The sequence below is a fragment of the Nicotiana tabacum genome, chromosome 3 (genome assembly GCF_000715075.1).
Source record: "Nicotiana tabacum cultivar K326 chromosome 3, ASM71507v2, whole genome shotgun sequence".
Classification (NCBI taxonomy): Eukaryota; Viridiplantae; Streptophyta; class Magnoliopsida; order Solanales; family Solanaceae; genus Nicotiana; species Nicotiana tabacum.
In genome coordinates this window covers 169,894,113-169,919,784 of record NC_134082.1, presented here as the reverse complement: position 1 = coordinate 169,919,784, position 25,672 = coordinate 169,894,113, and the positions used below count along the sequence as shown (strand labels likewise).

At 34.3% G+C, this 25,672-nt stretch overlaps 1 protein-coding gene across 1 annotated transcript in view; it reads left to right on the top strand.

Annotated features, from left to right (window-relative positions):
* The first annotated feature begins 12,163 nt into the window (after nt 1-12,163).
* LOC107773648 (putative LRR receptor-like serine/threonine-protein kinase At1g07650) overlaps nt 12,164-25,672 on the top strand; it is a 44,483-nt gene continuing 30,974 nt past the window's right edge. The window contains 16 exon segments of the mRNA XM_075250200.1: nt 12,164-12,460; nt 12,824-13,010; nt 22,729-22,800; nt 22,917-22,985; nt 23,076-23,147; nt 23,239-23,310; nt 23,390-23,461; nt 23,562-23,630; nt 23,713-23,784; nt 23,882-23,953; nt 24,066-24,137; nt 24,511-24,579; nt 24,888-24,953; nt 25,280-25,345; nt 25,440-25,475; nt 25,565-25,605. Of these exon segments, the coding sequence (XP_075106301.1) occupies nt 12,361-12,460; nt 12,824-13,010; nt 22,729-22,800; nt 22,917-22,985; nt 23,076-23,147; nt 23,239-23,310; nt 23,390-23,461; nt 23,562-23,630; nt 23,713-23,784; nt 23,882-23,953; nt 24,066-24,137; nt 24,511-24,579; nt 24,888-24,953; nt 25,280-25,345; nt 25,440-25,475; nt 25,565-25,605 (1,207 nt within the window). The 5' untranslated portion in view covers nt 12,164-12,360.

The window sequence follows — 25,672 nt, the reverse complement described above, 5'->3', positions numbered from 1 at the left end:
CAAATAATTATTACAGACCAGAATCAAATGAATAAATTATAAAGTGTATAAACTATAGGAAGCCTGCAGCAGGCCCAAAAACATTTGTATAGGCCAGGCCCTTCAACCCACAATAACTCCAAAAAGCCAGTGTTTATAGTGACCCCAGTGACTGATTCACCTTTGTTTCAAGGATAAGCATACCAAGCCCAATTCTCTAGTGCCAGAGTTCCCAAGGGCTTTACGAACTCCGGGCAGTGCTCACACTAGAGTATAAAGATCAGAACCAATTCAAGGAAAACTATGGACCAAATCCTGGTGTGTTAGAGTTCATGAGAGTCTCATAAGGACCCTGAGTAGTGCTCAGACCAGGAAGGCCAAGGGATAGTACTTAGATTACTTTGGCTTTCAGCCAACAAAGAATTTGGATTCAGAAGAGTGCAGGGCAGGATTTGGAAGTACACTTAGGGATAGAATCACACACAGAAACAGAGACAAATACTTTGAAACTAAATAGACTTGAAACTAACAAGTTTGAAACAAGCTCATAAAGACCAATTTCTAAACATGCTTCACAAAGGCAACAAAGGCAATAAAGAATTCTAAGTCATATGAGATCAATCATGAGTCAGTAGGTATAGTAGTTATCAATAAACATTAACAAAGAGTATACAACATAGTGAGCACAGGATCAAGTAAATAACATGACAACAGACTTAGCAACAAACTAATGAGTCTACATGGTGAATCAGTGTCAAAACACAATTAATATCAAATAGCAGTCTTAAGTTACACATAATTAAATAAGTTTCATCAATTAATTCACCGAGTTTAAACATCTGTAAAACACATAGAGCAATGAGCCTAATAACAGTGGCATATTGAACAAGTGACACATTAGGGAAGTTTCAATAACTTACTAGTTCAGACAAAATAGAAAGAAGTTTAATGATGAGGTAATGATCATCAACAACAGCAAATAATGGAAGATTTCTGGCCTTGGCTTCCAGCCGGCGAGGAATCAAAGCAGAATAGAATAACAGTATAGTATATAGTTTTAGTAGTGAGAAATACTCGAGTTCTGAGTCTTTCCAAAGGGGAAAGGGGAGGGGTTTAAATAGAATTAGACTAAAGCACATAAACATGGAAATAATCAATCAACTAATTAAGGAAAGAAAACTCAGAGCATTATTTATGGTAAGCCAGAAGTAATAGTACATGGACGCGTAAAAGACAGGGATTTTGACATAGTAACTAGGAAATCAAACAGCTCTGGGAATCAAGGATTCTTAGTTTTAGGATAAGTGAAGCAATTAATGGCAAGAGTCACAAACAGATAGACAGAATCAATGAAGAAAAGTGAAACAAAGAACCGGAAGGGTAAGTAAAATTAGACAGAAATAATTAAAGGAAAATCAAAATAAAATGCGCATAGACAGATATACGAAACATTAAAAAAAATATTTAATAGAAATAAGAACCGTAATAGATCTGAAAAGATCTGAGCCTAATTTTAGGGCAAATAAAACTAGTTAGAAATATCAACGAAAATCATAACAAAATGCACATAGATAGATATTTGGGAATATTAAAGAAACTATTTAACAAGAAATAGAAAAACTAGAATATATCTTGAAAATATCTGAACCCTAGCTTTAGGGTAAATGAAAAATCGAACCAAATCTGAGAGATTCATACCATAAAGAGACGAAGAATGAACATAGATGAAAAAGAGTGAAGGTTCGAACCAGATTTGGTCCGGAATGAGGAAAATCGGCTTGCCATATTAGGCAAGCAATTATGTTATGCCATAAACGAGTAGCCAATAGCGAGAAAGGATCAATAAGGTAAGAAAATCCCCGATTGATTCCATATCTGGTTGGAATCGAAAGGGATTAAGAGTGACGATGCTAAGGTTTCAGAGGAGAGAAGAGGAGTATTTGAGGACGACGAGTTTAGAGGAATGAGGGGTTAGGGTTAGGATAGGTTTTAATTACGGGAGGTGAATGGGTGTCATTGATCTTGAGAGATCAACGGCCAAGATTAAAAGAAGGGTTTGGGTCGGGTTAAAAAATGGGTTACCGATTGGGTATTGGGTTAGGGATTATTTGGTTTAGGTTGCGATGTTGGGCTGGTGTATTTCAAGTAATTGGGCTGGGGGCTGGTCCGAATTTAAATAAAAAATGGGCCAGATTTTAAATACCCAATTTTAACAAATAAATAATTTATAAAAATAATAAATGAATATCAAAAATATACTTTGTGCACTAAAATAATTTTAAATAGTTATTTAATATTTTTAAAATATAAAATATCATTTTCTGCATAAGAAATGTAATTAAACACTAATATGGGCTATTATTGCAAAAATGTGCAATTTAGCTAAAATACAAATGTAATTATGAAAAATGTACTAAACATATTTAAACACTATGTTGGCAAAAGTGGTGAATTTATATGATTAAATCATCATAAAAATAATATGAAAGATAATTATTGGATATTTATACAATAAAAATGCAAAAAATAAGTTGATTTAAAGCCCTTAAAATTATAGAAAAATTATGAAAATTGCTTGTGCATGCTTGTAAATCCAATGATAATGCATGTGCACTATTTGAAAGTATGTATATATATTTAAAATATATGATGGAAAAATTTGGTATCAATAGGTGGTGTTGTAGAGGGGTTGGTACTGGTGGCGGGTTAAGGTTCTCGGGAGGTGCGGGATACTGGTGTGGTGCGGGAGGATTTGGTGGTGGGTTTTTGTTTTGTGTGTTTTACGGTGGTGTTTGGTTCTGGGTAGTCGGGTTTTGCTTTATAATGTCGGGGACATTGAGAGTGAGGGATAGGTTTGCCAAATTTTGAGCCTGCTCAAGCTCGCTTTGTAGTTCCAAGATTTTCTGTTCCAGATGTAAGACCAACTCATTCTGTGCCGGAGTACTTCGGTCATCTGAAGTTTCAACGTTTTCTACCATGGTAGCTTGTCTTTCCTAATACCACTCAAATCATCCATTTTCCCTTTCCCTTTGCTTTTGCCTTTAGGATCGTTGGTGGAGGATCTCTGGATCTAGTGTGGTATGATGATGATGTCAGTATGCACAAACCAACCTTTGGGAGTGGGAACAATCAAAAAGAAAAGAAAAAGCAAAAGGTAACCAAGTTAGTAAGGTAAAATAAAGGAGTGTTTGCAATATTAAAACATATTTCACAAAGTAATGCAATAATTCGCGTCCTAATTTGGGGATCTCATTGTGCCTGAGGTAGCTAGGCCTAAGTGACACATAGACTTGGAGTAAACTGGTGCCAACATTTGCATCATTTCATTAACGCGAAAAATGAGTCAAACCTTTACTAAACCGACAATAATAAGAATTATTGATGGCATTTAGCCTTATTACAATCAAAATCTAAAGCTAAGCTAGAAAGCAGTAAAGAACATTATTTCCTAGTCTACTTGGTCCCTGAAGGACCTTTTCCATGCTTGGCTCTTTTGACCCTATCAATCAGGTTCCCTAGATGGCGCATATCCAACAGTAAGTAAGCTTTTGCTAGATGTCCTCCTTCTCCGTCATCTATTCATTTGCAATCTGAGAGTCCCTTTATCATCTTTCCTTCTAGCTCTATTAATCCTTATTCCAAGTATTCCAATCTTTCTGTTGACTTAGTGGCAATTTCCTTCCATTTCTTTATTGCCTCCATGTTCACTTTTTGTTGTTCCAAATGTTTAGCTTCAGACTCGAAAACCCTTTTTGCGTAGCCTTCTATACTTAATCTACGCCTCAACAACGTCATCTATGATCTTGTCCTTCAAATTGACTTCTGGCTTGATGTCTCCCACTACGTCGTCCTCCAACCATGATATATAGTAGTACACATGACTAGCGTGATACCTATCTAGCTCAATGGTTTCTTTTTCCACAATGATCTTTTGGTTCCACATATGTTGTACCTTGAACTAGAATGGAATGACGTTGTTCTCCTTTGAAATGTGCCTTGTACTGGACCATGTTGGAAACCCGAGGTATGACCTATTTTCTTCCCACTTGCCTCATTACCATTATGGGAGCATAAGGATAGATGTCTTGCAACTCGATCAGTACCAAATAAGTAGTCCCTCTTGACCTGATGATGAACTCACTACTAGGAAACTACTCAAACATCCAATATACTCACTCGTCCGTCAGATTGCTGAAGAAAAGCACCCAACTTATAGCATTTCTAGGCTGTACAAACTTGTTTGGGATAAACGTCATTTTCTTTAGGTGATGGTTAGCTATGTAGTCATTCAACAGCCGTCGCAGAAGCTCTTAATGATACTCTCCTCTCTGGAAGTGTTCCAACAGCTAGACTTGTAGTAACAGATTACAACCTTCAAAGTGTCCAAATTCCTGCTTGCACCGATCTAGGGCGCGGTACATCTCAGCTAAGATCATAGGGATGATGGTATAAGTTTGCAACTCGATGCCTTCTATCAAGGTCCTGGCGACCATAGCTAAGTGAGAATGAATCCTTCCTCCTTTCATTGGAAATATCAAAAACCCCAAGAAGTAAACGATGAACACATAAACCTAGCAGTGCGTCCAACCCAAGGAAGTAATGGCAAGTTCATCATGATGAAGACAATATGACTTGCTATATCCATAATGCTCATAAAAAATTCAAAAGGGACATATGATTTCTTTAAATAGAGCAGTTCATTATTTTTTCTTAAAACCCAACATCTTTAGAAAACTGTGGGGAGTGCGATTCTTTGGTACCAGTAATCTCGGACTATCCCATGGCAGCTTAGCAAAGCCTCCTATTTCTTCTAGGAGTGGAGTCATTTATATATTGTCAAATTGAAAAATGGCTTTTTCTCATCCCAGATCATGGTAGCGACCTCAATCAATGCCCTATTTGGCCGAATATTTAGCAAGGATGGCAGGTCACCAAGTACTCTTCTTACATGATTTTTGTCGCAAGGTGCAAGGTCTTTCCACTAGTCAAGTAGCAAAGGTGGGATGTTTTGGACCATACCGAACCTGGGGACTTCATGCTTCATTTTCTGCAAATAAACTAAGGTTAGCCCTTTCCCACTCCAGATTTGATTACTTATGCAATGATGATCAACACATTGGCACATTTTCTCCAAGTAATGCACATAGTATGATAGTGTCCACTGGGATTGTGGGAATCCCGTTAGACTTTGGACAAGGTTCATCTTAGCGGGTTGTTACGTTAATAATGTTTCAGCCTATACTAGGTTTAGCATGATACATGTACATTTCAAGTTGGAGTAGGGTTTGTAAAATGATTTAGACTGGTACTCCAAAGTGGACAACTTGAGAGGGAAAAACACGAGACCGTCGATTACACTGCTAATCGACTAGTCTACCACAAATAAGCCTTTCCGATTTAAAAGGATAATTTTTAGAAGAGCGTGGACACTCTTCAAGTGTCGCTATGTTGATAGTTGGCTTGAATGGAGTATGATTTGGAGCATGATTTATGCATAAATAATAACACATTGCCAAGTATTTGCATGATAAAATATGTAAAAGCAGTAAATAAGATAACAAAGGTAAACATGGAAAAAATATAGAAGAAAGACAAAAAGAAGAAGTCGGTTTAGTTCGTAAAAATATATTCAGGAATATAATAAAGCAGGTAATGAAGTAAGGATGGTAAAGGCATGATATCGAAATCTTAGACAAAATGAAAAGAGATGGAGAGCGGTCATAGCAAACAAATGTGAAAGGGGAAGGCATGTGCATGTCATAGCAAGTTTTAACAAATAAAGGTGAATAAGGAAAGGAATGTGCATGTAATAGCAATTTAAAAACAAATAAAGAAAAATAGAGTAATCCACATAAGTCAAGTTCATTATGGTAAGAGCCTAAGTGTAAAATTTTCAGTAGAGTCGCCATGTTGTCGCGCCCCGTTTTCTCGCAATAACAGGTTTCGACATGTGATAACTCTTTTAAATGAGGTATTAAAAGAGAAGAGTCGCCTCCTAACAATTTTGAGGTGCGTCAGGGCACCTATTTGTAAATAACTCTTTTTGACTAGTCCGTGTCACTAAAGATCGGGTAAGGGCTCAAATTACCTCAAAGAGAAGGTGTTAAGCACTCTTCGAGATCCACAACTGTGGGTTCTGGTCGAACTTTAAACTATGTGGATTATGTAATTAGGCTAGGTGATCAAATAAATAAAGGGAAATTTAGAAGTCGAAGAGTCTTATTAAAACATATGAGAGTCGATACAAGTTTTAATAACTACGTAGGTGCAAGCCACGTTGAACTATGTTAAGTATGCACACAAACAAAAGAAGGGTCCTAAGTTTTTTATCCTAAAGGATCAACCCGTCCAACATAAATAATACTTTGCAACTCCCTTTAGGCAGGGGTTGCTCATATTATTCAGCGAGCACAGATTATCATCTCCTGCTACCCGATTACTATGTTGAAGTTGTTTACTTAAAGGCATTCTAATTCATTTCTTAGGCGTACCCTATGCGTGCACTACTCGTCCCATGCTTATAGTCTAGGAGGCTTTGGACCTCTATTTGTATGGTTCTAGACTTTACCTTGCTTGCTCAAAATGATAAAACTAATCGCGCATTCAAAACAAATAGGACTGCATATAATAGCAAAGAGCGACTCATGTTAGCCTCCACACATAAACAAGGAAGCACACAGACTGATTTCTGGTGTCAGGCAATAGAACATGTTAAAATTAAGACTTAGAGTCCTTTAGTCCTATAGGCATGATCTCTATATGATTCCAATATTAAACAGGTAATGCTGCAGTTTCACGACTAACGTACGGGCAGATTAGACCGTTATAAGTCCTATAGGCATGATTTCTAATTGTTTGCGTAATAAGGTAACGAAAGCAATCTCAAACTCTGAATTACTAATGTTGGCTTTATAGACATGCGTCATAGATAAGTGTCAGTCCTTATAGGCTTGATCTCTAACAGTCACATAATTAGGCAGTGAAGTCACTTGAGAATACAAGATTAGTTGCGTCAGTTAACATCTTATGGGCAGGATTTCCAACAATTGACAAATGGACTTGATTTTGTAACATTTTATCCCTATAGGCATGCTATCTAAGTGAAGCAGTACAAACATCAGTTGATTAATTAGTTAAGACCCTATGGTCATGGCATCTGGATGAGCAAAGGTATTGCATTGTTGTATCCAATAGGCATGTTATCTAAAAGTGTTGAATAGTAGATATGGAAACAAGTGTAGCATATTTTTCAAATGAAGTGAAGTGTATGCGTGATTCTTACAGGCATGCTTTTTATTAGTGTACAACACATGAAACTAAATAACACATATGGCATGTTGAACAAAATAGCAAATAGTCTACGTAGACTCTATAGGCATGTTTTCTACGCATTCATGCAAGTATTAGAATACCCAAACCCCCTATTCATTAATACCCGGAGTGTTTGTTTACAAATTACTACAGGCCCAATTAGAACAATGAAACAAATACAAGCTTAATAGGGCTATACATGACCAAATACAACATTTACAGGCCCAACACAAGGACAAAGTAACCCAGTAGTGCCCTTCTAGGCCTTCACCAATCGTGCTCTTGCATATCTAACAGGCCCGATATCCAGGCTTGCAAACTTGTCTGACAAATGCTCAAGATCCAGTAATACACGCGGCCCAATAAGCTAGGCCCCAAACATGAAAACAATTATCTTGCCTACCTATTAACGAATAACGGGAACATGGGGATATAAAAAATATCATTCAAATAGTTCAGAGCTCAGGCGAAGACACATGGATTCCCATTATTACAATCATCAGTAGAAAGGTTTTCTAAGTGTCACCTTAGGGGTGACATCTAACAGGTGAGAGGACACACATGTACAAAGACCTTACAATGAGCACTTATGTGAGGCTTTCAAACTACATATAAGTTCAAAGTATGGAATTCTCAAGATGCACCAGAGTAGTTATAGGAAAACATGAACCCACAAAGCAAGAAACTGAGCATAAGAGTTCAAGACATGAATTAGTTCTAAAAGAGATTAACAAATGACAATGACATGCTCGAGAGACTTCCTTTAGGGTAGATACCACAACATTCCTCATAAAGATTCAAGGCAAGTCATAACTAAGAGTTATAAACCAATTCAGGACATGTAGAGGTGTTACTAAAAAAGCCTAGTGCTGAAGCTCAGAGTCAACATTATTATAGGCTCAACACCACAACTAGTCAGCAAACAAGTGTTTAGTGCAAATTGATCACATATGGCAAGTTTAGTTTTGTATATCAGAGATTCCCTAGGCATTAAACTTGAGCAATCCTAGCATTAGCAGACATGAATGCACAGAACATGATAGTAGTAAAGGAAGCAACTATAATGAGGAGTAGCATGCTTTGTTTGGAGGGATTCGAATACAAGCATGCTCAAGTAACAAGTTATGCTTAAATGACTTAGTATAGAGAAGTACAGTCGAGCAAATTCTAGGCATAAGTAAGTATCCTAAGAGTTTTAACACAATGATTCAGAACAATATATGAATATGGGCAAGCAACATGCATAGGAAACTCATGTGTGCATAAACATAACAGACTAAGTAGGTTCAGGATGGTCAAAATATACATAGTGGGCAGATATCCAAATGCAGGATTGGGGCAAGTTTAGATGCTAAAGAATAAAGGACTATATGCTAGCTTTGGAATAGATAGGATTTGCAAACAAAGGCAACAACATATTGTAATCATATAGGTTCAGAAGATTCGAACAAGCATAATACTCAGGTCATGACCACAATTAAGAATATAATTGCAAGAGTCAAGGTGCTTACCAGTTACAAATGAACGGACAAATAAGTAAGAAGAACAATTTTCAGCAGTACTTTAATCGGCAATAGCAAAAGAACAGGAATCCCAAAAATCCCAGTGCGTTAGAGTTCCCAAGGGTTTCAAGTGAACCCGGGCAGTGCTCGCACCGAGAAAGAACAACAATCGAATTTCTGGTGGCCTTGGCTTTCAGCCGGCCAAGTTCTTAAATTTTTGAATATTATATAGAATGAGAGAATAAGTGAGCAACAATAGTAAATTTTAGTGTCCAAAGTCTGTTCAAAGGGAATTTGGGGAGGGGTTTATATAGTAGTAGGAATTGAACGAACACATATGGGAAATAATCAATTAAGCACAATTAAAGAAAAGAAATATCACATGAAAATCAGAATCACTAGAGGAGATGTAAAATCTCAAACCCTAGTTGGGTTCAGTAGCTTGAGAATCGAATCAAAGATGCAAATCGCTCCTTATTAAGCGTATATAGACGCAAAACCGCCTAAAATCCAAAGATTCGAGTCGTTCCAGTCCGATCTTGGAAGTGGTACTTGCCATAGTTAGGCAAGTATCTATGTGATACCATAAACGGACGACCAATAATGGGAGAGGGCTAATAAGGTAAGTAAATCACAGGTGAATTCCATTTCTAGGTCGGAATTGGAGAAAATCAGGCAACAGATACTAGGGTTTGGAGAAGAGAGGGGAAGGTTCGAGAGAGTATAGAGGCGGCTGGCTAACAGGAGTGTTCTCTAGGATTAGGGTGAGGGGTTATAAGGAGAAGGGGTTGGTTTATTATGGGTCGTTGATCATCTGAGATCAATGGCCGTGATTAAAGGGGAGTGGGCAGGTTGAGTAAATGAATCCTGCACGTATTGAAATAAAAAGGGTCGTTTGGTTTGGGCTAAGGTAACTTGGGGGTACTGGGTCAGGTGTTTGGGCCTTGATTTTGGTCCGAAAATAATTTAAAATTGGGCTACAAATTAAAATACACAAAATTTGTTAATAAAATAATTTGATAAAATTACTTAATAGATAATAAAATTTCAATTGTGCAACAAAATTATTGAAATTAATAACTTAATATTACAAAATTATAAAAAATTCTATTTGGCAAAATAATGTAAAAAAATTTAATTATGCATAGCACATAATAGGTTATTATTGCAAAATTATGTAAATAGCCTAAAAATACAAATATAACTATATAAAATGAGTAAAAAAAATTTATAAAATCTATATCTGGATTCAAATAATAACTTTAGATGATTAAGTCATCCCAAAATAATTTGAAAGGATAATTAATAAATAATCAGGTAATTTAAATGCAAGAAAATTAATTTTAAAGCTCTAAAAATTATAGAAAATACTTATATAACTCTTGTAAACTAAGTAATGATGCAAAAATGATATTTTGAAAGTATCTATACTATTTGAAAAAATATGAGGGCAAAATTGGGTATCAACAGCAATTTTGATTAAAATTTTTGTGAGAAATATTTTATCTTAGAATCAAGTTAATTTTATATATATAGTGATAACATTCATTAAGGTGATGGTCACAACTAAAGTATATGATTTCAAATACTCACTGATATAAAATTGTAATAAGTTGATCTGAAGTTTTCTTATTTTATGAAATTTTGCACCTTCATGGATTGATCGTAAATTTCTAACAAATTTATGATGATCTTCAAAGGATATACTAATTTATGATTTCTTACCGATGAGTTATGCTGCAACGATTTTGGACTTGATCTACTAATTGAAATGTGAATTTAGACTTGGTATAAATACCACATATTTAATTAAGGTAAAAAAAAATGATATATAGCACAAGGGGCAAACTAAACAGGCACGATATTGAAGAAAGACACAGTCAAAGGGAAGATAAAAGTTAGTAATGTACAGTTCAAAAATAAAGGCAAACAATACTGAATAGATTAAAAATATTGAAAAAATTACAATATGGTGAAATAATTATTTAGTGTGAGCACACGGGTGAAGGAATATCGTTTTGCCATGAGATGTTCGGCATTGTTTCTTTTAATCAACTTGGATCCTTTAGCCAACATTATGTACTCCCTCTGTTGCATTTTACGTAAATCTATTTTATTTTTGGTCTGTTCTAAAAAAAATGATTCCGTTCTAAATTTGGTAACAATTTAGCTTAAACTTACAATTTTACCTTTAATGAGAAGCTTTTATAACCATACAAATATTCTGGCCCCTTTTTGACTTGTTTATGACCATAAATTCCAAAAGTCTTCATTTTTCTTAAACACCGTATCCTGTCAAATAAGTTCACATAAATTGAAACGGTGGAAATATAGTTTAACTCCGTAATATAGTTACTGTTTGATTGATGGGTCAATCGTTTACTTGCAAAGTTTGATATTTGATTCGAACAAATTAAACTTGATAGTTATTTGCTGCAAATTTTCATTTGAAATACAAAGATAATTTTTAATATGAGATTAGTGCCTTCTGAGTTCTGCCTATAGCGAATCTTTGTCCCCAAGGAAAATTCTTCCTTAACAATAGGGTATCAAGGAAGGCGGTTTGTTAGTTACGTTATGCATTTACCTTGGCGTAGATAATGTTGTTTGATTTGTCTAAGATGTTTGAACACTTAGGAAGTGTATAATAATATCAGTTTTCAAGCAAACTATGCCCATTTACTTAAATTTTTTATCTAATTATATTGATATTATTTTATAAAAATTGTGTATTTCATGATTAGGCTTGCACGTGTGGAGGAACTAATAGTATAAAATAGAGGAATATATACTTAAAAATTTCTTTGATCAGCTACTCTTAAAAATGTGAGCTGTCATATCTGCTGAATTATATATTTAAAATTGGGTTTCAGTTAGAGGAAGACAAATCTAATTCTAAGTTTCAGTTTTCGGCTCTTAATTAGTACTCTTCTGTTCACTTTTACTTATCACGTTTCATTTTTCGAAAGTCAATTTAACTTATTTTTTAAGCTAAATTGCATTAGATTTTCTTAATATTTTAAAATTAAAATTTAAATATTCAAAAAATAGTAATAATTTATAAATTTTCTCATATCAATATAGTAAAAAATACATATTAAAATATTGATCAAAATTTATATAATTTAACTCTCGAAAAACAAAACACGACAAGCCAGAGTTAAACGGGGGAGTACATTTTTTAAGGGGATGATGATCTAAACTGGAAAAGTTTCCAGCTGATACTTTTGGGAGGACGTTTTTGCCCCTCTATTTGTCGGTCATCTAGCCAGTCAAAAACAATAAATTGACAAAAAAGGAGAGATTTAGTTGGAAGAAGAAAATAGTAACTTAGTCATCCCCTCAAATCTTGATTGGGACATCCAACTGTTACTCATGATGCATGCATTACATACGTAGGAAAATCATTGTCATGCAAGTCAGTCAAAACGTCATAGTGTGAATTTGTCATTCCTTCTTTCCCCCCAATAATTAACATGGCACTCCGATCCTAGTATATCTCATTCCTCTATATATATGAAGAAATCAGGTAACTGTTCAGTAATACAATATTCACTTCCACTTTTGCATGTTAGAGAAGATGTGGGCGTCACCTTTCAGTATTTTGCTACTTATGATCACCTTCAGCTTAGTCCTAACATACAGTCGCCTTCTTCCTCAACAAGAAAGTAAGGTCTCATTTTCTTTTATTGGAGCTTCTATATGTTATTATGATTGCTTTTTAAATAAAAACAAAACTGTATACAACTTTTATGATTTTGCTTTTTGATTCGTTTGAAAAAGAATGATCTCTTTCTAAATTTGGTAACAATTTAGCTTAAACTGACAGTTCTACCCTTAATGAGAATTTTTTATAACCACACAAATATTCTGGCCCCTTTTTGACTTGTTTAGGACCACAAATTCTAAAAGTCTTTATTTTTTCTTAAACTCCTTGCTCAGTCAAACTGGTTCATATAAATTGGAAGAGAGAGACTATATTATGATTGCTTTTTAAAAAAACTGTATATACAACTTGTATGATTTTGCAGAGAATGCTCTTAAAGAAATCGCGGAACAGTTGGGGAAAAAGGACTGGGATTTTGATGCGAATCCTTGTGATGTTGGTAACACAACTTGGAACACGCCAAGCATTGACGATTATACGCCAACGTATCACAATAATGTGACCTGCAATTGCTCTATCCCCAATAATGGTTTTTGTCATGTAGAAAACATGTGAGCCTTCTTCCTCTGCCTCTTTTTAGTTATCTGACTTCAGTTCTTCATTATAAGTGCTTTTGGTCGGCCGGAAAACGTTTCTCCAGAATCACCAATTCCTGTTAAGCTGTTACACATTGGTTGAGGGATGTGCTGTTTGTCTCAGTATTAGTCTAGGGCCTGATTTCTAACAACAACCCTGTATAATCTCACAAGTGGGATCTGGGGTGACTACCGTGCATGCAGATCTTACCCCTACCTTAGAGGGACAGAGAGCAGAGGCGGAGCCAGAATTTGAAGTTTATGGGTTTGGATTTTCAACCAATTTAAGCTACTGGGTTCTAAATTACTAATTTGTATATATTCAATAAATTTTTCAAGACAAATACAGGGTTTGAACCAAAGCTATTGGGTTCGGCCGAACCCGCAAGGCTAGCTCCGCCCCTGATAGATAGGTTGTTTTCGATAGACCCCCGACTCAAGAAAAAGGTGAAAAAGGAAGAAGAAGAAAGAGGAAGATGAAGGATTGCATATACGTGTTCGTAACACGCAGCGAAAACAATAACAATCCTAGGCAGATCTTTTTGTGTTTAAAATTTATTTACATATCAAAGATCGGATCTAAGACGTACCTGGTGAAGAGAGTCTCGTTTCAAAATTTCTTCGATAATGCGAAGACTCTATACGTATTCACACCGAGACCGATCCTTGCTATCAACTCTTTGATCAATGAAACCCGCGAATAAATTGAATAAAAAAATTATGCTAAATTTTTTCTAAAAAACTTTAGCACAACAGTAATAGGACAAAAAAATAATTTTCGTGTCATAATATCTCTCACGATTATGCGGTTCGTAGATGCATTATATCTCGTCACGTATATGATATCACCTCAAGTAATCCTTTTCCAATAGGTTAAGAAAAGGCTAAAAGGCCGTGACTTACTTTGCAAGTCCAATCTTAAAATATTTTCTTATTAAAATGTTATATTAATCCAATTGTAAATTGGATTGAAGCTGCCAACATCCCGATTCACGCCAATCCAATTCAACATTGGATTTAACGTATACATCATTTAAGCACTTTACAATTCTAATTCCAAATTGGTAAGAATAAATTAATATTAAATATACAACCTTTATATATTAATATTAACTACGAGTACTTAATATATATCACATCTATATTTCAATTAAGAGATATAATAATTTTTTATTCCAAATAGAAAACTTCAATTTGTTCACAATATTAATTATACTCTCTATGCTAGTAAAGAATATAATAATGGCTATTTTATTTGGACTAATAATTTATTTATTTGACTAATTAAATTATCAAATACTAAAGTAATTAATCCTTTAGCAAAGATTAGAACGCTCGTTAGTGTGCGACCACATAGATTCAATACTAAGCCGGTAGTAAATTGATTACATCAATATACTAATCAAGGGTGACGTCTAGCAACACTCCTTAACGACCGGATAACATGAAGTATACAATTTACTCTCAAGAACCAGTAGAAGAATAATGTAGTAATTTCTTCTGTCCTTATAGCTCTGGATCACCCTAGGATATGGTTCAACTGTCAAATCCTAATAGGCGACCAACTATGTGTTCATGTCAAATATAATCGACCATTGAATGACCTAAGAAACTCTTTTCTTCTTTCATTCAATTGCCCTGGCCAAGGTCTTAGTTTGGTCGTTTATAATTCATGACAACATGGAGCTTAAACTCATTACCAAGAGTTGACAGATTCCATCTTGATCAATCACTAATTCTACAAGTATTTAATCGTACCCAATATCCTTTCAACTATTGCCCTAGGGCCATAGGTGTCTAGTATCAAAGCACAATAAATAACTTGTTAATTACTATGACTATCTCAGGTCAAAGGAAGTTTTTACATCACATTCTTCAAGAGAATATCCTATTGACAATTATGATAATTCTACCATTAGGAATTATCCAATGAGTCGGTTCAATGATCATATTTCTATATGCATCATCTATCTATGTGATTTAGTTAATGAGATCAACTAATCTTTATCCAATAAAGATGATCACATAAATATTGATCTAATCGGATTACTAATGTCCAAATTAATAATCCTACGATCAAGAACAAACTTAGATTAAATTATAAGAGACTTTGCTCTCATTATCATAATCTCTATCACGATGACAAATCTCAAAATTTAATCAAGGACCTTATCAAATTAATCAAACAATTAATAATAACTATGATAAAAGAATGCCATATATTTTTATATCAAATAACATTCACAAAAATATGTTCAAATCATCAAATATGAGATTGGATCTAGGGCATATCTACTATATCCCTAACAATCTCCCACTTTCACTTGAGTCAATCACTCTTGTACTTCATTCCCAATTTCTACTTGCGCTTGTCAAACTCTTTTGCACCAAGAGCTTTAGTGAATGGGTCTGGAGCATTTTTCTTTCCATAAACCTTTTAAATCTAGACGTCTCCACGTTTAGTGATCTCTCTTATCAAGTTATACATTCGCAGAACGTGTTTGGATTTTTGGTGTGATTTTGGTTCTTTTGCTTGAGCAATGGCTCCAGTGTTGTCACACAACAATGGAATTGTACCTTCTATTGAAGGAACCACACCAAGTTTAGTTAAGAACTTTTTCATCCATACAACTTTCTTAGCAGCTTCAATAGCTACTATATATTCTGCTTCAGTCACTGAATCAACTACTGTAGCTTGTTTGGAACTTTTCCAACTCACTGCATCACCATTTAAGGTAAATACATAACCAGTAATAGATTTGCTATCATCTTTATCTGAAGAGAAACTTGCATCACTTTAACCTTCAAGTTTCAACTCAGAATATCCATAAATGAGGAATTGGTCTTTAGTCCTTCTTAAGTACTTAAGAATGGTCTTCACCACCTTCCAATGTTCCTCACCAAGATTTGCACGATATCGGCTAGTCACTTCAAGTGCATTAGCCATATCAGGACGTGTACATGTCATAATATACATGATAGCTCCCACTGCACTAGCGTATGGGATCCTACTCATGCGTTCTCTCTCTTTTCAGGTGTTTTAGGACAATCCTCCTTACTGAGAGTAATTCTAGTGCCTATCGGTAGATAGCCTCTTTTGGAATTATCCATATTATACCTCTTTAAGATGGTATCAATGTACAAAAACTGGAAAAGTCCAAGCAGCTTCCTAGATCTATCTCTATAGATCTTTATTCCTAATATATAAGTTGTTTCTCCCAAGTCTTTCATGGAGAACTGTTCAGATAGCCAAATCTTGGTACTTTGCAATGCCGGTATGTCATTCCCTATGAGTAATATATCATCAACATACAACACTAAGAATATAATTGTGCTCCCACTAACCTTTTTGTACACACAAGGTTCTTCTTTGCATCTAACAAAATTGAACTTTTCAATTGTCTTGTTAAAGCGAATATTCCAACTTCGAGAAGCTTGCTTTAGTCCATAAATAGATCTTTGTAGCTTACAAATTTTATTATGATCAGATGAAGATGTGAAACCTTCAGGTTGTGCCATGTACACATCCTCTTCTAGCTCACCATTAAGGAAAGTTGTTTTCACATCCATTTGTCATATTTCATAATCATAGTATGCTGCTATAGCAAGCAAAATCCGAATTGATTTGAGTATTGCCACGGGAGAGAAAGTCTCATCATAGTCGACTCCTTCTTTCTGACGATATCCCTTGGCAACAAGACGGGCTTTGTAGGTCTCCACCTTTCCGTCTGCTCCAATTTTTTTCTTAAAACCCCATTTACAACCTATATGTTTTATATCCTTTGAAGGTTCAACTAAAGTCTATACTTTATTTTCCTTCATAGATTCCATTTCGGATTCTATGGCCTCTTGCCACTTCTCATAATTAGAACTTTGTATAGCCTCTTCATAGGTCTTAGGGTCATCATCATTATGATCAACCTCATTTGATACATCATCTTGTACCATTAAATTTAATCTAGTTGGTACATGACGTTCTCGTGTGAACCTTCTAAGAGGTACTTGTACAACCTGTTCACCTTGTGCTGGATTTGGTTATTGTTCAATTTGGTTTGGAACTGGTTCATTAACCTATTCTTGAACTTCAACCATTGAAGATGGCAACTTCAAAACATCCAATAAAGGTTCTTCAACTTAGGTCTCATGATCTTTACATTGTGTTGATTCATTAGTATCTTGAACTTCATCAAGTTCTATTTCTCTATTATAATTTCCTTCTAAAAGAAATTCCCTTTCCAAAAAGGTTGCTCCTTTGGCCACAAACACTTTATGGTCATAAGGGTGATGGAAATAATATCCCATTGTTTCCTTGGGATACCCAATGAACCTACACTTATCAGATCTTGAGTCACGTTTATCAAACTGTAGTCTCTTAACATAAGATGGACAACCCTAAACTTTAATATGTTTAATGTTAGGCGTACATCCTTTCCATATCTCATATGGTGTTGTAGAGACAGACTTAGTGGAATTTGGTTTGGAACTGGTTCATTAACCTGTTCTTGAACTTCAACCGTTGAAGATGGCAACTTCAAAACATCCAATAAAGGTTCTTCAACTTAGGTCTCATGATCTTTACATTGTGTTGATTCATTAGTATCTTGAACTTCATCAAGTTCTATTTCTCTATTATAATTTCCTTCTAAAAGAAATTCCCTTTCCAAAAAGGTTGCTCCTCTGGCCACAAACACTTTGATGGAAATAATATCCCATTGTTTCCTTGGGATACCCAATGAACCTACACTTATCAGATCTTGAGTCACGTTTATCAAACTGTAGTCTCTTAACATAAGATGGACAACCCTAAACTTTAATATGTTTAAGGTTAGGCTTACATTCTTTCCATATCTCATATGGTGTTGTAGAGACTGACTTAGTAGGAACTTTATTAAGTAAGTATGTTGTTGCTTCCAAAGCATATCCCCATAACTTTATTGGAAGATCAGTGAACCCTATCATAGATCTCACCATATCTAATAAGGTTCGATTTCTCTGTTCAGACACACCATTATGTTGTGGTGTTCCTGGAGGTGTCCACTGTAAGATAATCTCATTCTCTTTGAGATATCTGGTAAAATCTTCACTAAGATATTCTCCACATCTATCAGACCTTAGTACTTTGATACTTTTATCGGTCTGCTTCTCAACTTCACTACATAATCTTTTGAACATTTTAAAAGATTCAGACTTGTGTTTCATAAGATACACAAATCCATATCTTGACATATCATCAGTGAAGGTGATGAAGTAAGAATATCCACATCTAGCTTGAATTTTCATAGGCCCACAAACATCTGTATGAATTAGTCCCAATAATTCAGAAGCTCTTTCTCTACTTCCAGTAAATGGAGATTTGGTCATTTTTCCTTTTGAGACAAGATTCACAAGTTGGATATGATTCAAAATCATATTTGTCAAGGTACCCTTCCTTGTACAACTTGTTAATTCTTTTCTCTCCAATATGACCAAGCCTACAATGCCAAAGGTATGTATGATTTACTTGATCATCTCTTTTCCTCTTAAGACTTGAAGATGCATAATCGAATTAGCATTCACATTAGGTAAGATATAAACATCATGTTGGATATAGCCATTCACATATAAATTATCACTATAATAAATAGAGCAAATACCATTGCATGTATTAATGTGAAAACCACGTTTGTCTAACATAGAAGCTGAAATTATGTTTGAAACAAATTTAGGAACATAATAACAATCATCCAACATAAGTACTTTGCCCGTAGGCATTATTAAAGAAATTGATCCTACAACTACGGCCGCAACTTTTGCACCATTTCCAAGTTGCAGATTAACTTATCCTTTCTTTAGCCTTCTACTTATCTTAAACCCTTGCAACATATTACAGATGTTATAACCACTACCAGTATCTAATACCCACGGTGAAGAATTAGTAGTAGCTAAAGAAACCTTGAAAACATTTTTCATTAATGTCTCACCTTGTTTCTTGTCCTTTAGAGTTGCAAGATACTCCTTGCAGTTTCTCTTCCAATGCCTTTTCTTCCTACAGTGAAAACATTCAGCATCATATACTGACTTCAAGATCAAATCTTCAGAAATCTCTTTACCGAGCTTGTACCCCAACTTCTCATGTTCTTCGGTAAGAACTATCATATGATTGACAAGGGGTCCAACTGTGTATCAGTCATCTTCTTAAGATATTCAATGATTGCAGTTGGATCCATATTCTGATGTTTCCTCTGGAGTTCAAAACTCATAGAAGCGAGAATGATGCGTTTAATAGCAAGGCATTCTTCCAAGTGTTTCTGATAAATCTTGGTGCCTTGAACATCCTTCTCTGGTGGGATTATCTTTGCAGGCTTATCGATCACATCAATGAGCTTTTCATGCATGAGAACAATTCTCAAATTTCTATACTAGTCATCAAAGTTTGGTCCTACCAACTTGTTGGTCTTAAGTATTTCACTCAGTGATATAACAGATATATTGAGAAATCTAAAATATAGAAAAGAAAATGCAATGATATAATAACATATTTGCATATATCATAAAGACATGAACTTTTATCTAAATGATATTTCCACTAATTATTTTAAACTATTTACCCTAATTATAGTTTACGAAATCTTATTTCTGTTAGTGGAGTAAAGGAATCCTTTAACAATATGTATGAGCCCCTTAGAAGTCAAGTCGTTTCTCACATATATTTTAAAGGTGGGTACTCTTACCAATTGTATCCCCATACAATTTTCTTAAATAGCTCTATGTCAAATAGTCCACTAGTAGCCAGGTCGATCCTATTGGCATAGTTGAGTTCAACCATCATGATAGCAAAAAACCTATTAAATTTATACTCCCCCGGGTGGTCCAGGCATCTAGTGTAAAATTGAACAATTCTTTCAATCCATACATCTAATGCAATAAATAATTTTAACATATTCTCGAACTATAAGTCTCCTGGTAATCAGGCTGCTCCTTATAAACAAGAAATAAGTAAAATTATTTACCTTGATGGATAGCTCTATAATAAAATATCTTATATTTTATTATTTAAGAACTCAAATTTTAGTAAGAAGAAATTGATACTAAAATAATTTTTAATAACATGAAGATCAAATCTTTTATAGCATGTGAATTTAGTTCAAGTTGTATACATGCTTAGTCCTAAATTGATTTACATCACATGTAATAAATAATTTAAAATTATGTAATGAACAAGCACGTAACATAAAAACAAAATTCAATATTTTTCTAACATGTTTAATCTATATATCACATATATCACAAAAATAATTCATGCCAGAATATCATTATTAATTAACATCGCATGAACTAATAACAATTAAAAATAACAATAGAATCATGTAACCTATTATAGATTCCCGGCGTATCTAATACAAAATTTCAAATTCAAGTTATGAACTATCTCAATAGGTATATGAATACATATTTTATCCACAATAAAATAATATCAACATTCAAACAATTTGACTATTGCACAAGACACATATATTATGATTTGAACTCTCCAAATATAATATTAAAATATTTTGTAAATAAATTTTAGACACAATAAATTATGGCTCCGATACCACTGAAGGATTGCATATAGGTATTCGTAACATGCAGCAGAAGACAATAACAATCCTAGACGGATCTTTTCGTGTTTAAAATTTATTTACATATCAAAGATCGGATCTATGACGTACCTGGTGAAGAGAGTCTCGTTTCAAAATTTCTTCGATAATGCGAAGACTCTATGTGTATCCACATCGAGACCGATCCTTGCTATCAACTCTTTGATCAATGAAACCTTCGAACAAATTGAATAAAAAACTTATGCTGAATTTTTTCTCAAAAACTTCAGCACAACAGTAACAGGACAAGAAAATAATTTTCCGTGTCAAAATATCTCTCACGATTGTGCGGTTCGTAGATGCATTATATCTCGTCACGTATATGGTGATATTTATATATCACCTCAAGTAATCCTTTTCCAATAGGTTAAGAAAAGGCTAAAAGGCCGTGACTTACTTTGCAAGTCCAATCTTAAAATATTTTCTTATTAAAATGTTATATTAATCCAATTGTAAATTGGATTGAAGCTGCCAACATCCCGATTCACGCCAATCCAATTCAACATTGGATTTAACGTATACATCATTTAAGCACTTTACAATTCTAATTCCAAATTGGTAAGAATAAATTAATATTAAATATACAACCTTTATATATTAATATTAACTACGAGTACTTAATATATATCACATCTATATTTCAATTAAGAGATATAATAATTTTTTATAATTTAATTTTCTATTCCAAATAGAAAACTTCAATTTGTTCACAATATTAATTATATCCTCTGTGCTAGCAAAGGATATAATAATGGCTATTTCATTTGGACTAATAATTTATTTATTTGGTTAATTAAATTCTTAATTAAATTATCAAATACTAAAGTAATTAATCCTTTAGCAAATATGAGAACACTCGTTAGTGTGCGACCCCATAGGTTCAATACAAAGCCGGTAGTAAATTGATCACATCAATATACTAATCAAAGGTGGCGTCTAGCAACACTCCTTAACGACCGGATAGAATGAAGTATACAATTTACTCTCAAGAACCAGTAGAAAAATAATGTAGTAATTTCTTCTGCCCTTATAGCTCTGAGTCACCCTAGGATATGGTTCAACTGTCAAATCCTAATAGGTGACCAACTATGTATCCATGTCAAATATAATCGACCATTGAATGACCTAAGAAACTCTTTTCTTCTATTATTCAATTGCTCTGGCCAAGGTCTTAGTTTGGTCGTTTATAATTCATGACAACATGGAGCTTAAACTCATTACCAAGAATTGACAGATTCCATCTTGATCAATCACTAATTCTACAAGTATTTAATCGTACTCAATATCCTTTCAACTATCGCCCAAGAGACATAAGTGTCTAGTATCAAAGCACAATAAATAACTTGTTAATTACTATGACTATTGCAGGTCAAAGGAAATTTTTACATCACATTCTTCAAGAGAATATCCTATTGACAATTATGGTAATTTTACTATTAGGAATTATCCAATGAGTCGGTTCAATGATCATATCGCTATATGCATCATCTATCTATGTGATTTAGTTAATGAGATCAACTAATCTTTATCCAATAAAGACGATCACAGAAATATTGATCTAACCGGATTACTAATGTCCAAATTAATAATCCTACGATCAAGAACAAACTTAGATTAAATTATAAGAGACTTTGCTCTCATTATCATGATCTCTATCACGATGACAAATCTCAAAATTTAATCAAGGATCTTATCAAATTAATCAAACAATTAATAATAACTATGATAAAAGAATGTCATATATTTTTATATCAAATAACGTTCACAAAAATATGTTCAAATCATCAAATATGAGACTGGATCTAGGGCATATGTACTATATGCCTGGCTTCTAAAAGTCTAGATTAAAATTGGCAACAAAAAAGATTTGGTTCACTTTGTTTAAAAAGAAAGATATAGGGGCCTATTTGCTTGGAATCAATTTTTCTGGGAACAGTTTGTTTACTACATGAGGAAATGAACATTTTGAACTTCTCTAATAAACAATCACTGCTTCTGGACTACGAAAAGCAAATAGATTTTTTTTCCAAATATTTGTTGAATAGTTTTGATAGCTTTTCTTATAATGATAACAGATCACTCAAAGGGCAAGATCTTGCGGGTGTTCTCCCTCCCTCATTGGTGAAGTTACCTTATCTCAAGAGAATGTACTGTCAACTGACCTGAATCTATGTTTTCAAAACTTGTTGGAGTTTTGCCATATAAATTATGAAAATGATTATCCTTTGAATGAGAAATTATATTGTTAATGTCTGACCTGCAGTGACCTCGCTCGCAACTATTTGAGTGGTACTATTCCCCCTGAATGGGCATCTATCAAACTGGAATATATGTGAGCTGTACCTGAATTGCACTTAATACTTTAGGCATAACACAAAAAGGGTTCCTTTAGTTTAAACTATCAAGAATAAATGGGTTTCAGGTCTGTTCTGGTGAATCAACTCTCTGGACCAATTCCAAAATACTTGGGAAACATGACTACACTACGTTATATGTATGTCTTCTTGGCTTTCACAACACTCCCACAATGATAAGTGGTCTTTATTTAATTTAACATTCATTGAACTGGCGTGAAAAACTTTCAGGAGTTTGGAAAATAACATGTTTAATGGAACTATTCCAAAAGAACTCGGAAACATGGTTAATTTGCAGAGTCTGTAAGGCCTTCTGAACAATCCTTCTTTAGATGAAATTTGTGTTTTTACAACAATTTGACAATTTAGTTGCTTTGTGCAGCATTCTTAGTTTTAATAATCTCACAGGTAAGTTGCCAGTGGAAATCAATAAACTCACAAATTTGACAGAATTGTGAGCACCTCAGAATATACTTATGATGTAATTTCCTCTATGTCTTGCACTTCCTGTTTGTCTGATTTCTCCTTTTCCTCCAATTTTTGCACCAATGCAGCAGGTTGAGCGGTAACAACTTTACTGGAAAACTTCCTAGCTTTGAGAGTTTTAAAAACCTTCAGAAATTGTAAGCATTTTTACACTAGTTGTTAAAAGTTTGTATTTCCAGATATATTTTGGTTGGATCAGACTTTATGCTTGGTTAACAGAGAGATTCAAGCTTATGGTTTTGAAGGACCTGTATCTCCAAGCATTTCTGTCTTGACCGGAATGTCTGAATTGTGAGTTGTTTTCTGTGCTGCATACTTTCTTTAGTTGCTTATTATGGTGTTTGTTTTTATTTGGTTAGAATTTAATCTTAATAAGATGACTTTACAGAAGAATCAGTGACTTGACTGGAAGTGCTTCAAAATTTCCACCGCTTGAGAACATGACAGGCCTAAGTAGATTGTAAGTAATTCTCATGAAATTTGAATTTAGGCATTAATGGTTTCACTAGTTTAATTCCCTAGTCGATGGAATTTTTTTCTTCTTTTTTTCTGAAGCTAATTTGTAATTGCAGGATGTTAAGGAACTGCAATATATCAGGGAGGATTCCTTCTTACATAGCTAAAATGACTAAATTACAAGTTCTGTAAGTCTGCCGCCTAACTTCACTCTGATTTTAATTTCTTCCTCTTTCGATATCCTTTTCTTTCTCTCTTCCATACGTACCTGAACTTAACAGAAATAACGCATGCCAATTATGCAATCCTTCCTCTTTTATTGTTTCGCTTTTACAATTTCTGTATACTTTTTAGGCCACGAGACAGGTCTATTGAAATTGAGTCTTCCTTAATTGTTAACATTTTGTAGTTCTTTAATGAAGACCATATAGAGGAGACCTTCTCTCCAAGAGGAAAAGGGAAAATAAAAAAAACTTAAGCTTCCATCTCATCGTTATGCACTTATGCTATAGGTCTCGAAAAGTATTGTTTCGTCTTGACTATGGTTTTCTTTTGCTGCAGAGATCTAAGCTTCAACAGGCTTGAAGGACCGATCCCGAATCTGGAAGGCCTGAACAAGCTGGAGAGATTGTAAGTGACATAACATAGGGATGAAACTTGTGATACTCAAAGTTTTTCTTTCAGCTTGCATGCCTGCGCGTTGGCCTTATATTCTCAACTAATCCAACCTTTTTTTTTCCCATTGAAATATATATGATAAAATTTAAACCTGAGACATGAATGGCCAAGGTGCTGAGGCTTCAAACGCATTTATCGCCAAAGAAATTTCCATTGTATGACATTTTATTGGTTTTTCAGAGCTTTATTCATTTATTTATTTATTAAGCTCTTTGTTCGAATTGAAATCTTCAGTAGAATTAAAGATTTTGCTTTGTAAGGTACCTGACAAGCAATAAACTTACTGGGCCAATTGAAGACTGGATCATACGTAGAGAATCCAATTTGTAAGTTTATTACTTCTGATAACATGGTTTTACTTATAAATCTACTCATGCCTATGAATGCGAGATTCTCTTTATCTCAAGAACTTTAGATTCCATTAGCATATAGTCATAAATGCCAATGTTGCATGCACACAGTATTCCTTACAGAATTTCCTTTTAATCAACACTAACTTGCTGATTCTGTTTTGCACCATTTATAATTCTGTATTAGTATTGGTAAAACTGACATTTGCATCCTGCAATCAGAAACACAAATACTCCATCTCCTTTTATTACTTTTATAGTACTGGGAGAACACTAGTTATGTTAGAAAACTGTATTTGCAGACATGCAGACCTATCTTACAACAACTTCAATGAGAGTATTGAGCCAACTACTTGTCCGGAAAACCTGTATGATCCTCGAACTTTATGCCTTCTTCCTGCTCATTTTTATTATTCGCGCACCAGCTGTTGTTATTTCTAAGAGACATTTTCTTCTTGGCAGAAACTTGTTCAGAAGCTATAACGCAACAAAAAAGTCGTAAGTCTTTAACTTGTCGTATAGGAGACTGGATGCATGATCATTTTCTTAGAGAATTTTCAACTGACTCTCCTTCCAACTTGATTCAGAGAACTAGGGAAATGCTTGTCAAGTAATCATTGTTCAAAGAGTAAGTTTATCCTTCTACAAGACTAAGATTCAAATTCTCTCAATCTAAGATTCTGTTTTCAGTAGTT